At 34.0% G+C, this 16,548-nt stretch overlaps 1 protein-coding gene across 3 annotated transcripts in view; it reads left to right on the plus strand.

The window, feature by feature from the left end:
* LOC142221302 (uncharacterized) overlaps window positions 1-16,548 on the plus strand; it is a 442,778-nt gene that overhangs the window by 303,795 nt on the left and 122,435 nt on the right. For all 3 annotated transcript variants that reach the window (XM_075290976.1, XM_075290975.1, XM_075290977.1), the window contains exon 4: window positions 6,493-6,671. In XM_075290976.1, coding sequence (XP_075147091.1) covers window positions 6,493-6,671 — 179 coding nt within the window. The remainder of the gene's footprint in view (window positions 1-6,492; window positions 6,672-16,548) is intronic.

The raw sequence follows: 16,548 nt of genomic DNA on the forward strand, positions 1-16,548 counted from the left end.
AGTATATGGTCTCTAACATTCATGCAAAAATTGGTCGACATCGGTCCATAATTATATATAGCCCCCATATAAACCGATCCCCAGATTTATCTTGCGGAGCCTCAAAGAGAAGCAAATTTCATCCGATCCGGCTGAAATTTGGTACATGATGTTGGTATATGGTCTCTAACAACCATGCAAAAATTGGTCCACATCGGTCCATAATTATATATCGCCCCCATATAAACCGATCCCCAGATTTGGTTTGTGGAGCCTCTAAGAGAAGCATATTTCATCCGATCCGGCTGAAATTTGGTACATGGTGTTGGTATATGGTCTCTAACAATCGTGCAAAAATTGGTCCACATCGGTCCATAATTATATATAGCCCCCATATAAACCGATCTCCAGATTTGGCTTGCGAAGCCTCAAAGATAAGCAAATTGCATCCGATCCGTCTGAAATTTGGTACATGGTATTGGTATATGGTCCACATCGGTCCATACTTATATATAGCGCACATATAAACCGATCCCCCGATTTGGGTTGCGGAGCCTCTAAGAGAAGCAAATTTCATCCGATCCGGCTGAAATTTGGTACATGGTATTGGTATATGGTCTCTAGCAACCGTTCAAAAATTGGCCCATATCGGTCCATAATTATATATAGCCCCAATATAAAACGTTCTTCAGATTTGGCTTGCGAAGCCTCAAAGATAAGCAAATTGCATCCGATCCGTCTGAAATTTGGTACATGGTATTGGTATATGGTCTCTAGCAACCGTGCAAAAATTGGTCCACATCGGTCCATACTTATATATAGCGCACATATAAACCGATCCCCCGATTTGGGTTGCGGAGCCTCTAAGAGAAGCAAATTTCATCCGATCCGGCTGAAATTTGGTACATGGTATTGGTATATGGTCTCTAGCAACCGTGCAAAAATTGGCCCATATCGGTCCATAATTATATATAGCCCCCATATAAAACGTTCTTCAGATTTGACCTCCGGAGCCTCTTGGAGGAGCAAAATTCATCCGATCCGGTTCAAATTAGGAACGTGGTGTTAGTATATGGTCGCTAACAACCATACCAAAATTAGTCCAATCACACAAAAATTGGTCCATATTGGTTCATAATCATGGTTGCCACTAGAGCCAAAAATAATCTACCAAAATTTTATTTCTATAGAAAATTTTGTCAAAATTTTATTTCTAGAGAAAATTTTGTTAAAATTTTATTCGGTTCATAATAAAATTTTCATCATTGTCAAAATTTTATTTCTATAGAAAATTTTGTTCAAATTTTATTCGGTTCATAATCATGGTTGCCACTCGAGCCAAAAATAATCTACCAAGATTTTATTTCTATAGAAAATTTTGTCAAAAGTTTATTTCTATAGAAAATTTTGTTAAAATTTTATTTCTGTAGACATTTTTGTCAAAATTTTTTTTCTATAGAAAATTTTGTGAAAATTTTTATTTCTATAGAAAATTTTATTTCTATAGAAAATTTTGTTAAAATTTTATTTCTGTAGAAAATTTTGTCAAAATGTTATGTCTACTTTGTCAAACTGAATTATATACGTATTGGATCGATCTTTTTTGATTTAATATATACCGCGTATGGACTTACATACAATTTAGAAGATGGTGTTAGGTGGTTTTAAGATACCTTGCCATCAGCAAGCGTTACCGCAACTTAAGTAATTCGATTGTGGGTGGCAGTGTTTAGAAGAAGTTTCTACGCAATCCATGATAGAGGGTACATAAGCTTCGACCTGGCCGAACTTACGGCCGTATATACTTGTTTTACTTCATTTTTTTATATTTTAATGTGTAATTTTTTGTTTTCTTTTTTTAAATAGTTTAAAAAAAAGAGTAAGAATAAATAAAATGGTACAAATTATTCAAATTTTGCCACAAAAATGCTAAATCCATTATAGAAAAATCGATAATATTTGAAAAAACGTTTCAAACAAGCGTTAGAATGCATTAAAAATCATAAAAAAAGTATAAAAATTATTTATTTGGGAAAATATCACAAAATTTTTAATTCACATTCAAAACCATGAATTCGGATCACACCTTAAGAAGTGATGCAAATTCATTGCAACGGTTGTTGAAACGGTGGACATTCGTTCTATGACAAGTTCATATTACATTCATCGCTTCTCCGCCAATTTTGTACCACTTCCAGACCCAAAAAGAACATTTTCACTTCTTTTTTGGCGACGCTTTTTTGCAGCATTATTAAGATATTATTTTATGAAAGAATAGTTTTAATATCAATTACTATTTTTTATTCAACTAAATCATAAGTTCAACCACAGCTTTATTTCATAAATATCAGACTTCTACCACAACCCAAGTAATTCGATTGTGCATGAAAGTCTTTAGTGGAACTTTGAGCGTTGTACGAGTATATACTTGTTTAATTTTTATAAAAATGTAAAATCAAATTCTGGGGGGGGCTAAAATTTTTCTGGGGGGTCTAAGCCCCCTCCCCAGAGGCCTTCCTACGCTTATGAATCAATACCAAAATTTTTAAAGTAAAGGCAAAAACTTTGGAACAGGACATGCTTTTTTCAGTTTAAAATTACATTATACCTAAATGCAATACATTAATAACAATTTAAAATAATTCAGCTTTGAAAGTACACCCTCCAGCATGGGTTGCAGAGTTGACAGCCAATGGTAGTTAAATCTTTGGAATTCTTAGTATACAAGTACACCGAAAGAATTTTCTTCGTAAAAAGAACGAAAAAATCTTGTTAAAAGTAAAAAATTAGAAAAAAAAAATTATAGTTATATGCACCTTGCATTTGATTGTAGTAACTAGTTTGAAAAATGTCACCACTACTTTACATCTAAAGTTTTTGAATAACTTTACTTCGATTTTATGCATAACATACTGTCACACAAGTGAGAAGTTGCATAGACATGCATTAAAAATTGATTAAAGGAATACACTCAAGCATTTTATATCGCGAACGGAAATTGTACAACTTCAATGAAACTTCTTCGTTATTTCAATGAAAATGTTTCGTACTTTTTATGAATAAATTTTAACGCAGAATGTTTCGTAAAATATTCATAAATTCGTAAAAACTGCTTCACAAAAGTCATGAAACTTGAAGAAAGTTTCGTTAAAAGTAATAAATTTTTTTCGAAAATAAGTTAATGTAGAATATTTCGTATACTCGTAAAATGTTCTTCGTAAAATATGAATGAAAATTTCGTTAATTTAATGAAGAATTCACGAAGAATAGTTAATGAAGAATTCTCCGTAAATTTAAGGAAAATAATTATTTTGGTGTATTTATAAATAGCATCCGAACTGAGAACATGGCGGTATACCATAAAATGGGCACACATAGCCAGTCTAAAAACGCAACAAATTATGTCAGAAAATTAGTGTGGAGTTTTAAAAAATAAATAAGAACATACTCTTCATCATCACTTCCTTTGGGGTTTCATAGATAAAAGACAGACGTGGAGATGGGTTTTCCCATTACAGCCGCTTTAAATTCGTTACATGGTTTAAACTTTTGCACTTTAACACGTTCGAGCCATGGTAGCAGAAATAATTTTAGATGAATAATTTAATTAATTTAATACAATAATAATAATAAAATAAATTATAAAATATAAGTTCAGTTATGTAAAAGATATTTTTCCTCATTTTTTAGTGTTTAAAGAGCTAAAAAGAAAATGAATTAAATCTTATCTATAACAAGTATATACGGCCGCAAGTTCGGCCAGGCCGAATCTTATGTACCCACCACCATGGATTGCGTAGAAACTTCTACGAAAGACTGTCATCCACAATCGAATTACTTGGGTTGTGGTATCTTAAAACTTCTTAACATCGTTTTAAATTGTGATTTAGTCCATACATGGTATATATTAGACAAAAAAGTTATGTATAGTTAAGTCTACAAATAATTTCGAATCGATATGGACTTTTTGTACGTAGAGAGCCAGAATTGAAGTATGTGAGCATAAGCGTAGGAAGGCCTCTGGGGAGGGGGCTTAGACCCCCCCAGAAAAATTTTAGCCCCCCCCCAGAATTTGAAAACCTATTTACGATTTTACATTTTTATAAAAATTAAGCAAGTATATACTCGTACAACGCACAAAGTTCCACTAAAGACTTTCATGCACAATCGAATTACTTGGGTTGTGGTAGAAGTCTGATATTTATGAAATAAAGCTGTGGTTGAACTTATGATTTAGTTGAATAAAAAATAGTAATTGATATTAGAACTATTCTTTCATAAATTAATATCTTAATAATGCTGCAAAAAAGCGTCGCCAAAAAGAAATGAAAATGTTATTTTTGGGTCTGGAAGTGGTACACTCTTACTTACTCTTTTACTCTTTTTTTTAAACTATTTGAAAACAGAAAACAAAAAATTATGCATTAAACTATAAAAAAATGAAGTAAAAAAACTTTCTGTGTAGTTAAAATAGTTAACTTCTTTGTGAGGACATTTTTGGAAGTGCTTTTAAAGTTGTGCCTTTAGAACAACTCCCAATTTTTTGCTGGGAAAAGTGTGGAACTACCCTACGGGAAATGGATCAACCACAGAACTGGTACAGGACTAGTCCCTGGTATGTATGGACCAGTCCCAGTTCTGATCAAAACGTATGGAAGGGACCGTCCACCTTTACATAGGTTTGTCATTGACGGAGTAAACTTACATTTTAGGACGCGTCTTGGACTCACCCCAAAGGACATGTCTTGGAACAATTTAGCAGGAGCACCCCTAAACAGGTCCTCAGGAACCAGTCTCGGACAAACTCTTAGAAATCTCTTTCAATTTGGGCTCCTAATCGAACCCGAAATGAAAAAAAATTTGAAATATATCGAACAAAAGGTTATTCTGATAAGGCTACTTTTAGTTGCTTTATTATAAATTGATTCTCGAGTTATTTTGATGTCTATTTTTTATTAAATTTTATGAAATAAAACATTAGTTGAACCTATAAGTTCAGTCTATAAAGTTTTAGCTAGGGGGGCTATAGCCCCCCCCCCCATAGGGAAATTGTCTAGCTACGCTAATGTATGGGGGTCGCTTATATGGGGGCTATATACAATTATGAACTTGATATGGACCAATTTTTGTGTGATTGGGGATCGATTTATCTGAGGGCCATATATAACTATAGACCGATATGGACCTATATAGGCATGGTTGTTAACGACCATATACTAGCACAATGTACCAAATTTCAACTCACTCGTATGAAATTTCAAAAACCAAAATCTCGGGATCGGTTTATATGGGGCTATGTACGATTATGGACTGATATGGACCACTTTTGGCATGGTTGTTAAATATCATATACTACCACCACGTACCAAATTTCAAGCAGATCGGATGAATTTTGCTTCTCCAAAAGGCACCGGAGGTCAACTCTGGGGATCGGTTTATATGGGAGCTATATATAATTATGGACTGATAGGAACCAATTCCTGCATGGTTGTTGGATACCATATACTAACATCACGTACCAAATTTCAACCGAATGGGAAGAATTTTGCTCTTCCAAGGGGCTCCGTATGTCAAATCTGGGGATCGGTTTATATGGGGCCTATATATAATTATAGACCGATATCGACCAATTTTTGCATGGGAGTTTGAGGCCATATATTAACACCACGTACCAAATTTCAGCTGAATCAGATGAATTTTAGTCTTCCAAGAGGTTCCGGAGGTCAAATCTGGTGATCGGTTTATATTGGGGCTATATATAATTATGGACCGATGTGGACCAATTTTTGCATGGTTGTTAGAGACCATATACTGACACCATGTACCAAATTTCAGCCGAATCGGATGAAATTTGCTTCTCTTAGGGGCCTCGCAAGCCAAATCGAGGGATCGGTTTATATGGGGGCTATATATAATTATGGACCGATGTAAACCAATTTTTGAATGGTTGTTAGAGATCATATACTAACACCATGTACCAAATTTCAGCTGGATCGAATGAAATTTGCTTCTCTTAGAGGCCTCGCAAGCCAAATTTTGGGGTCCGTTTATATGGGGGCTATACGTAAAAGTGGACCGATATGGCCCATTTGCAATTCCATCCGACCTACATCAATAACAACTACTTGCGCCAAGTTTCAAGTCGATAGCATGTTTCGTTCGGAAGTTAGCGTGATTTCAACAGACGGACGGACGTACGGACGGACATGTTCAGATCGACTCAGAATTTCACCACGACCCAGAATATATATACTTTATGGGGTCTTAGAGCAATATTTCGATGTGTTACAAACGGAATGACAAAGTTAATATACCTTAATATATATAATTTTAATATATAATTACAAAAAAAATTGTCCGATATAGGATTCAAACCTCGACCCATTATATCTTATACGACAAACACTGTTTGCTTAAACCTTTTGTAGTATTTTAGAGACACATTATTGCTTTTCCAACATCGATTGCGTAGAGTTTTGAGTTTAACGTTCTTTTTCTTTCACTCTTTCGCAGATTTAAGTGACCACAGCTTATGCCCACCACTATCCCAGGAAGATTTGACAACAACCGGTAGTAGTTCCGGCGATGGAAGTGCAGGCCTGATTGGAACTGGTAGCAATACTGGTGTCATACATAGCGGTACTCAAATCGAAGTGAAGCCTCCAGAATCGTGTACAGTAAGCGGATTACAGGTGAGCAACATAATTGAAAATACCTTCATGTGGCATTTGTGTTAGTCTGTTATTTTGGTAGTGTGTGTGTGTGTGTGTGTAGAAAACTGCAAGGACTTGCCGAAGCAGACGTCGAACAATGCCAGTGATGCGGCTCGTTTTATTAAACGGATGATTGTTATTCGTTCAACAATCCCATTGCAATGGCTACAATGGATATGAAACCTTTCTCAAATATTGACTGTGCTCGGTCAATACGTGTATGGGTGACATGAACGACAACACACACACACGCATTTCGTTCTTGTGATCTGCAGATATGTATACATGTAAGCCCATACTGTTTTCCTCACAGCTATCCACATGCACATGGACACTCGTATTTGATAGTCCTTCACCGTAGCCTCAAACAAAGTTTTTTTGTTTTGAAAATAAGGCACCATAGTGTTCGTCCCATCATGGCGAGGACAATGATTTTATGGTATATGTCTGTTGTTATCTCTGGCAAGTAAAGCGAAGATGATGAAGAACCAAATGGAAAAAATTAAACGCATACCAAACATTGACTGCTTATATGCACGCATACTAACATGTACATGTTGGTATATTAGGGTGGATCCGATTGAAATCGAAAATAGAGCGGAAATGTTGTCTTTACAAATGTTTTCATTTTTTCATTGGTGTTGTTGATTGATACGATCATTTCCAATTAAAAGTTATCAACTACATTCGTGATTGAACCCACAAAATATTTTTAGTGCTTAGATCTAATGCACTCAAAAGAGGTAGTGAACTAAAGCCAATTTTACTCTAGTTTAGTTGATCGAAAGTATGTTTTGGTTGAAATTTCTCCAATATGAGAGAGCTTCATCCACTATATTGAAATAAATTAAAAAAAAGAGAAACAATTTATACTCAAACAAGTATATACAGCAGTAAGTTCGCCGGGTTGAATCTTAAATACCAACCACCATGAATCAAATATTATATTTTCCTTCGAAATTTCAGGGGGTTTGATAACAGATATTCTCCCAAGCAGAGCAGTTCAACCCATACACTTCCCGAAGATAAGATTCTGGATTTTTAATAACCATTTTTGTTTGAGTTTTAGATGAATCATTAACATCTCCTGCAAGTGTGCAAAAAATTTATGAAATAATGCCTTGATTTGAAATCTAAAATCTTTAGATTTTCTCCCTCATTATTTAAATGATTACCAGAAGTAAAATCTGGAAATTTTACACTCAGTTTCAAGCAATTTTCATGATCAGTTCACCTTCTATACCCTCAAGAAGTGCAATCGGTCTGGAGGCCTTACCAAATGGACCGATAAAAACTAAATCCGATACACGTTTTTGTGAGTCCATTCCAGTATATTTACAATTTCAGCAAATCGGATAAAACTAGGGTTTCTAGAAACCTAAGGAGTTAAATCGGAAGATCGGTCTAACGGGGGCTGTACTAAAACATGGACCGATAAAATCATTTCTTGCACACCTATTTATAGTCCCAAAATCCTCCAAATTTTCAAATTCAAGCAAAATGGACAACAACTAAGGTTTCTATAAGCCCAAAAAGTAAAATCGGGAGATCGGTCTATATGGGGGATATACCAAAACATTGACCGATACTCACCATTTTCGACACACCTCTTTATGGTCCTAAAATAATTCTAGATTTAAAATTTCATGCAAATTGGATAAAAACTACGGTTTCTATAAGCCCAAGAATTTAAATTTGGAGATCAGTCTATATGGGGGCTATACCAAAACATGAACCTATACTCACTATTTTCGGCACACTTTTTTACGGTCCTAAAATACCTGTAGATTTCAAATTTCAAGCAAATTGGATGAAAACCGCGATTTCTATATGCCCAAGATCCTAAATCGGGAGATCGGTTTATATGGGGACGATATCAAAACCTGGACCGATATAGCCAATCTTCGAACTTGGCCTGTATGCACACCAAAGACGAGTTTGTGCAAAATTTCAGAACGATTGCTTCATTATTGAAGACTGTAGCGTGATTACAAAAGACAGACAGCCAGACGGACATGGTTATATCGTCTTAGAATTTCTCCCTGATCAAGAATATATTCTTTATATAGTCGGAAATCGATATTTCGATGTGTTACAAACAGAGTGATAAACTTATTATACCCCCGTCACCATTCTATGGTGGTGGGTATAATTAAGCATAAAGCCTACTAATTTCGTATTTCCCATTAGTTTAGAATTTCTTGAAATTTGCGAAATTTTTTTAGCAAGTGAAAAAAATATTTTATTTTCTCGAACTTGTCGAAAAATATGTACACAGAAAAAAAAATTCACTAAAAATTCCAATTAAAATTTTATTTGAGTTTTAAAAAATATTCAAGTAAAAAATTAATTGAATCAACAATTTTTATACCCTTCACCACTACTGTGGTACAGGGTATAATAAGTTTGTGCATTTGTGTGTAACGCCAAGAAGGAAAAGTCTGAGACCCATCGTTTAGTATACCGATCGGCTTAGAATTAAATTCTGAGCCGATTTAGTGATGTCCGTCTGTCTGTCTGTCTGTCAGTCAGTCCGTCTGTCTGTATATGTAATTTTGTGTGCAAAGTACAGCTCGCAGTTTAAGTCCGATCGTCCTGAAATTTGGCACAGAGTTTTACATTGGTTCAAACACAATCGCTATTGATTTTGAAAAAAAAACAATCGGTTCAGATTTAGATATAGCTGCCATATATATTTATCACCGATCTGCTCATAATTGACGAATTTATCAACGCATTTTCTCAAAATTTCGGGCAGCCAAATATTTTGGTGCTTTCGTAAGATATGCAAAATATCAGCCAAATCGGTTCAAATTTTAATATATCTCCCATATATATCTTTCCTCCGATTTGAACTTATATAGCCTCAAAAGTCAGAGTTTTGTCCTCATTTGCTTCAAATTTTGCACAAGGCGTACGTTTAATAGTATCGTTAAGTGTGCCAAATTTGGTTGAAATCGGTTCAGATTTAGATATAGCTCCCAAAATAAATTAATCGAGTAGGTTCAGTGGACAAAAACTATAAGTGCTCATATGTAATAGGTACTTTTAGTTAATATGGTATCACAATGAACTGAATAGTCTGAGGCTGCCACATTAAACTAACCTTCGTGCGTGAGCACCTTATGTTGGATTTGGCCTTCAAACACCCATAAAGTCGATTTGTTTTAAATAATTCTTTATTAATGATATTTACCAATCTTATCTCGAAATTTACATTATTCACCGCGTTTTTCTAAATAATTAATGACATCTACACATTGGCAAATCCTTAAACGGAAAACTTGTAACAAGGATTTAATGACTTTGTGGAGATGTAATTGTAATAATTTCCCAGCAAAAAAGCGTCGCTAAAAAAAATGTTCTTTTTGGATCCGGAAGTGGTGAACAATTGATGCAGAAGCGATGAATTTAACATGGGCTTGTCATAGGATGCATGTACACCATTTCAACAGCCGTTGCACTGTATTTGCATCACTTTTTAAGGTGTGGTCCGAATTCAGTATTTTGGATGTGAATTAAAAAAATGTGTCATATTTTGCATTTAAAAATAATTTGTATAAGTTTTTATGATGCATTCTAACGCTTGCCTGAAACGTTTGACCTAAAATATTTTCAAGAATTTGCAATATTTCTACAATTTATTTAGCATTATTTTCGAAAAAAATTAATAGTTTGTAAGATTTTGTTATTTCTTACTCTGTTTTAACTTATTTAAAAAAAATTTTGAAATTACCCATTAAAGATATGAAAAAGCGAGTTATAAAAAATTTTATTAAATGGACTCCCTGCGTAGTTAAAATAAAGAACATCTTTGGGAGGACATTTTTGGAAGTGCTTTTAAAGTTGTGCCTTTAGAATAACTACCAATTTTTATTGGGTATATTCAATTCTCTGGTGCTCTACGTTTTAAGCTTCAGTGTTTGTCATTAGATTTGACGCTAATGAATATATACAGTCGACTGCTGTTTATTGTAGAGCTCATACGCGTAAATCCACGATTCATCAGCTGTCAAGATGTCATAGACGTGTTTCGAAGCACCGCGATGATATGTTTTGAGCATGTCTTTAGATGTCTTTTTTGAGCCTTTGACAAATTGTGTGGTATCCAACTCAAACATTTTTTTACGGTCAAAAGCTCATGCAATATTGAATATGCACTGTCAAAATGGCTCAGCTTGTCTCACTCTCACGTAGGTCACATGACGATCTTGCAATATCAGTTGGAGCACAACATCAATAGTTTCCAGAACAACAACTGATTTTGGACGACCTTCACGAAATTCGGCTTGGAATGAACTACGACCTCGGTGGAAGTCACCATACCATCGATAAACACTGGACCTTGATGGAGCTTCATTGCCAAAAATTGAATTAGATTGACCGATACGCTTGTGTTGAGTTAATCCATGTCGCAAGTTCTAATAAATAATCGCACGAAAATATTCACAATTTAATTCCATTTTGTTTTTTTTTTTTGTGAGATGAATCCTTTAAGTGACTTTAAATAATACAAATAGCCAGTTGGTAATTAAATTCATCCTATAGTGTTTTGGCAATATTCAGCAAGAAATTCCCAACACATGAATAATCTGGCAGACAACTTTGACCTACACCAAACGACTGTCAAATAATGACAGTTTGGATTTTAACATAAATTTCTACATTTGAAGTAGTTTTTAAATGGCAATGAAAAGGCTGTATTGTTTGCCCATCCATTCAATATATGGTTCGGATATGTCATGGGAATCATATCTAAATTAAAATTCCACATTTTCATGAAACTGTCAAATAATATAGATATTTTATTCTTTCATCCTTCGATGCAACAATACAAAAATATACGGTAATGTAAAGATATCTCATGCAAATGGTTTCGATGGTTCTCACATGCTATCATTTTTAATGTTCAATACCAAAAACACAGTGCAACGTGGATGTTTCATTTGGTAGAATCTAAATATTCGTTTATTGTTAAGGTTTTTTGATTTTATATACTCTGAATAAGCAACTATGAAACGCCTTTCGCATTCGGCTATAAAAAGGAGGTTGCTTTTCTTTGAGCTAAATATTGCACTCATTGATAAGAGAGATGTTCACCACGTGTGGCATCACAATGGAGCGTAAGTGAGCCTGAAATAAAGGACTGCCACTATACCTAATTTAAACTAAAAGGAAATCATCATCAGATGCGTACACCGAGAGAAGGAATATGATCACCTCAAATATGTTTCAAGAGCAAAATGTTATTGTTGGACCGGGAACATGTAATATTTTTGTCGCAAAAATGTTATTTTCTCGAAAATTATGTATCTGATTTCGGCAACCTTGTATATGTTTGCCGAGAAAAGAACATTTTCACGACAAAAATTTCCCATGCTCACCGTCCAAAAATAACATTTTGCTCTTGAAACATGTTTGAGGTGATCATATGTCTTATCTGTGTGTAAGGAGTAAGCAATGAAATGCAACTCAGGGAATTTCTTTACTTACTTCTTATGTCTTTGGAATATATTACGCATGATTATCAGCATATTAGCAATATAATACAATAAAATTAATTAATGTAAAAAAGGAGATTTCGAGCATTGTTGAACGCTATATAAGAATTTTCTACAATAGAGCATTATACAATTTTTAGGTTAGGTGGTTTTAAAGCACACTACGATACCATCGGGAGCTACCCGATCAGAGAACGGCTGCGATATACCGCAACCGATCAGTGTATTTAATAAACGCCAATATTTGCAATCTTAAAACACCAATTGGTAAAAAAAATTTCAACCACCAATATCCAATGCAACCGACGACTGTCGGTGTTTGCTAGTATGAGTGTTGGTCTCTCGAAAACACCGTAGTAAAGCAATCACGCACATTGGTTACCCATATCTCAGCAGTTTGGTATTCTCTTATTTGGTACTCGCTCAATTCTCTTGAGCTAATGCCAACTGCTGGTAAATATTGTTGTTGAGTGCAATCACACTTAAGTGCAACATTCGTTTTTTGTTTACCGAGCGTTGTTACGATGTCGATTGGTATAAGATTGCAAGACACTGCATACGAACATTGTTATAAACTACTGGTGTTTTTATTCTCGCATTTGTAACAATGTAAAAGATCGCATGGTAAGTGGTGTCTTACTCACTGCCACCGACATTTTGTGGGTAAGATTGCAATACGAACAAGTATATACGGCCGTAAGTTCGGCCAGGCCGAAGCTCATGTACCCTCCATCATGGATTGCGTAGAAACTTCTTCTAAACACTGCCATCCACAATCGAATTACTTAAGTTGCGGTAACGCTTGCCGATGGCAAGGTATCTTAAAACCTCCTAACACCATCTTCTAAATTGTATGTAAGTCCATTCGTAGTATATATTAAATCAAAAAAGATCGATCCAATACGTATATAATTCAGTTTGTCTACAATTTTGACAAAATTTTCTACAGAAATAAAATTTTAACAAAATTTTCTATAGAAATAAAATTTTCACAAAATTTTCTATAGAAATAAAAATTTTGACAAAATTTTCTATAGAAAGAACATTTTGACAAAAATTTCTACAGAAATAAAATTTTAACAAAATTTTCTATAGAAATAAACTTTTGACAAAATATTCTATAGAAATAAAGTCTTGGTAGATTATTTTTGGCTCGAATGGCAACCATGATTATGAACCGAATAAAATTTTCTATAGAAATAAAATTTTGACAATGATGAAAATTTTATTATGAACCCAATAAAATTTTAACAAAATTTTCTCTAGAAATAAAATTTTGACAAAATTTTCTATAGAAATAAAATTTTGACAAAATTTTCTATATAAATAAAATTTTGGTAGATTATTTTTGGCTCTAGTGGCAACCATGATTATGAACCGATATGGACCAATTTTTGTGTGATTGGAACAATTTTGGTATGGTTGTTAGCGACCATATACTAACACCACGTTCCTAATTTGAAACGGATCGGATGCAATTTGCTTCTCTTTGAGGTTCCGCAAGCCAAATCTGGGGATCGGTTTATATGGGGGCTATATATAATTATGGACCGATGTGGACCAATTTTTGCATGATTGTTAGAGACCATATACCAACACCATGTACCAAATTTCAGGCGGATCGGATGAAATTTGCTTCTCTTTGAGGCTCCGCAACCCAAATCTGGGGATCGGTTTATATGGGGCTATATATAATTATGGACCGATGTGGACCAATTTTTGCATGGTTATTAGAGACCATATACCAACACCATATACCAAATTTCAGCCGGATCGGATGAAATATGCTTCTGTTAGAGGCTCCACAAGCCAAATCTGAGGGTCCCTTTATATGGGGGCTATACGTAAGAGTGGACCGATATGGCCCATTTTCAATACCATCCGACCTACATCGATAACAACTACTTGTGCCAAGTTTCAAGTCGATGGCTTGTTTCGTTGGGAAGTTAGCGTGATTTCAACAGACGGACGGACGGACATGCTTAGATCGACTCAAAATTTCACCACGACCCAGAATATACAGTTTGTCAAGAAAGTGTTTTGACAATGGGATAAAATTATGTTTTGTTCCAAAATTAAATATAATGAAATTTTAAAAAAAATATTTTATTATGTATTTTGCAAAGTATACATACGTACACAGAATTAAAAATTTAATAAAATATTTAATATTTCAATTATTTCTAGAATTTGAAATATTTGGCAATGTCAAAAGACTTCTTGACATACTGTATATACTTTATGGGGTCTTAGATCAATATTTCGATGTGTTACAAACGGAAAGACAAAGTTGATATACCCCCATCCTATGATGGAGGGTATAAAAAAGCCACCGGTTGCAGTTCTCTGTACCCGATATTACATTTACATCAATACACTAGATAACAGATAAAAGAACGTCAAAAAACACATAACTTTTTTATATGATCCACCCTAGGATTGGTGGTATACTGTCTTAGTTATTCCGTTTGAAATACATCGAAATATTGGTCTCAGACCCCATAAAGTATAGATATTCATGGTCAAGGTGAAATTCTGAGTCGATTTAGCGATGTCCATTCGCCCGTTTGTGGAAATTACGTGCAAACCCTTTAATAACGATGCTATATGGCCTTTAATAACCATGCAAAACTTGATCCATATGGGACCGTAATTATGTACTACTTATTTCTTGAGCCTCCTGGAAGAGCAAATTCCATCCGATCCGGCTAAAATTTGGTACATGATGTCAACATATCACTTCTACTGATCATAGAAAAATCGGTACATATCGGTTAATACTTACATATATATCCCCCATATAAACCAATCTGAAGCCTTAAGGTGGGTATTAAGTTCGAGTTCAGCCGCTAAAATCAAAAATAAATCAGTAATAAATCCGGTTGAAATTTGGTTCTCTAATTACCGTTTGGATTGGTTCCTATCTATTTATAGACCCCTTAATTTAATTTGCCTTTTTTTGTCTAACATGAATTTCATATGGATTCACTTACAATTTATAAGACAATTTTAAGAAGTTTTAAGATACCTTCACAGAAAAAATATTTTTTTGTCTTCAATTACGAAATTATTTAATCCAATCAATTTTTAATTGAAATTTCTTCAATCATGATAGTATCAATCACCAACGTCAATTAAAAAATTAATTGAGCCAATTAAAAATTTATTTGGTAGCTTCTGTGATTGATATTTGTTTTAATTAAAAAATTTGTTGAACCAATTACATTTTTAACTGCAATTTTTTTTTTGGAGTTCATTCATTTGTTTTTTAGAATATTAATTGGAAAAAATTTGGTGATATTTCTTTGTATGTTGACTTTGGCTAGTGTTACCAAAGCCCACATAATTCGATTGCGGATGGCATCAGAACTTTCTACGTAATCCTTGGTGGAGGAGGATGTGGGTTCGAGTTGACTTTCGTTGGAGTTGACTTTCGTTCGAGTTGACTTTTCGTGGTTACTTCATTACTTTATTACGGAGATAGTACTGAACTTTATAGGGAAGTTTTCTTTATAAGAAAAACTTTCTTTAAATCAGACAAATGGATAAGAGAAACTTCTGTTTTGTAGGAATATATTCTACATAAATTCTGCTTTGGAAAGGAAATTAAAAAAATTTCGTTTTAATGTTTTAAAATAGGTGTATTATAAAAATATCAAAATTTAAAATCTGATTTCTGCTATAAAAATAAACAAAAATTAAAATATCTACCGGTACGGTCACATTAGGCAAATAAGGATTTGTCACCGCAGTCAAACGAACATACATTTCTGGCTCATTTTGGATATATAAGATCAGTTTGGTCAAATATATGCCTAGTGTGACCATACCCTGAGTTTTGTTGTTCGACCTTTTTGTTTAATCCCTTATGATTTATTTTACATAATCAGGCTCGAGCTTGGTAACAAGTAACTAGTAAAATAAATTTAAAAAAATCCTCTTTATAGTAATTTATTTTTTTTGCCAAAAAATGAACCCGAAAGTATGACAAGCGAAGCAACGAGTTTCCTAGTGTTTTTTTTTTGTTTTTGTCTCAAATTTTGTTCTTCCGAAAAGAAAGCTGTCCTGTCAGTATAGTGCCCGCTATCTCTTTTCTTTCACTTAATTCCAAAAATTGATAACGGACAATGAGTAGTTCCCATCGGACAACCATATGTGTTTATATTAGTAAAAGGATAGCGTGATTGTAACAATCTGCTTTTTTTGTTTTCTTTTACAAAAAATGTTTCCTACCAAAAACACCATAACGCATGGTATTTCGCTAAACTTTCTCAAGTAAATTTTGTTCTTTGAGGTGAGCTTAGTATATTCGTTACCTACTGTAAAAACGAATTTCCTTTGTTTCGTCGAACGAA

Source organism: Haematobia irritans, chromosome 1, assembly GCF_050003625.1.
Source record: "Haematobia irritans isolate KBUSLIRL chromosome 1, ASM5000362v1, whole genome shotgun sequence".
NCBI lineage: Eukaryota > Metazoa > Arthropoda > Insecta > Diptera > Muscidae > Haematobia > Haematobia irritans.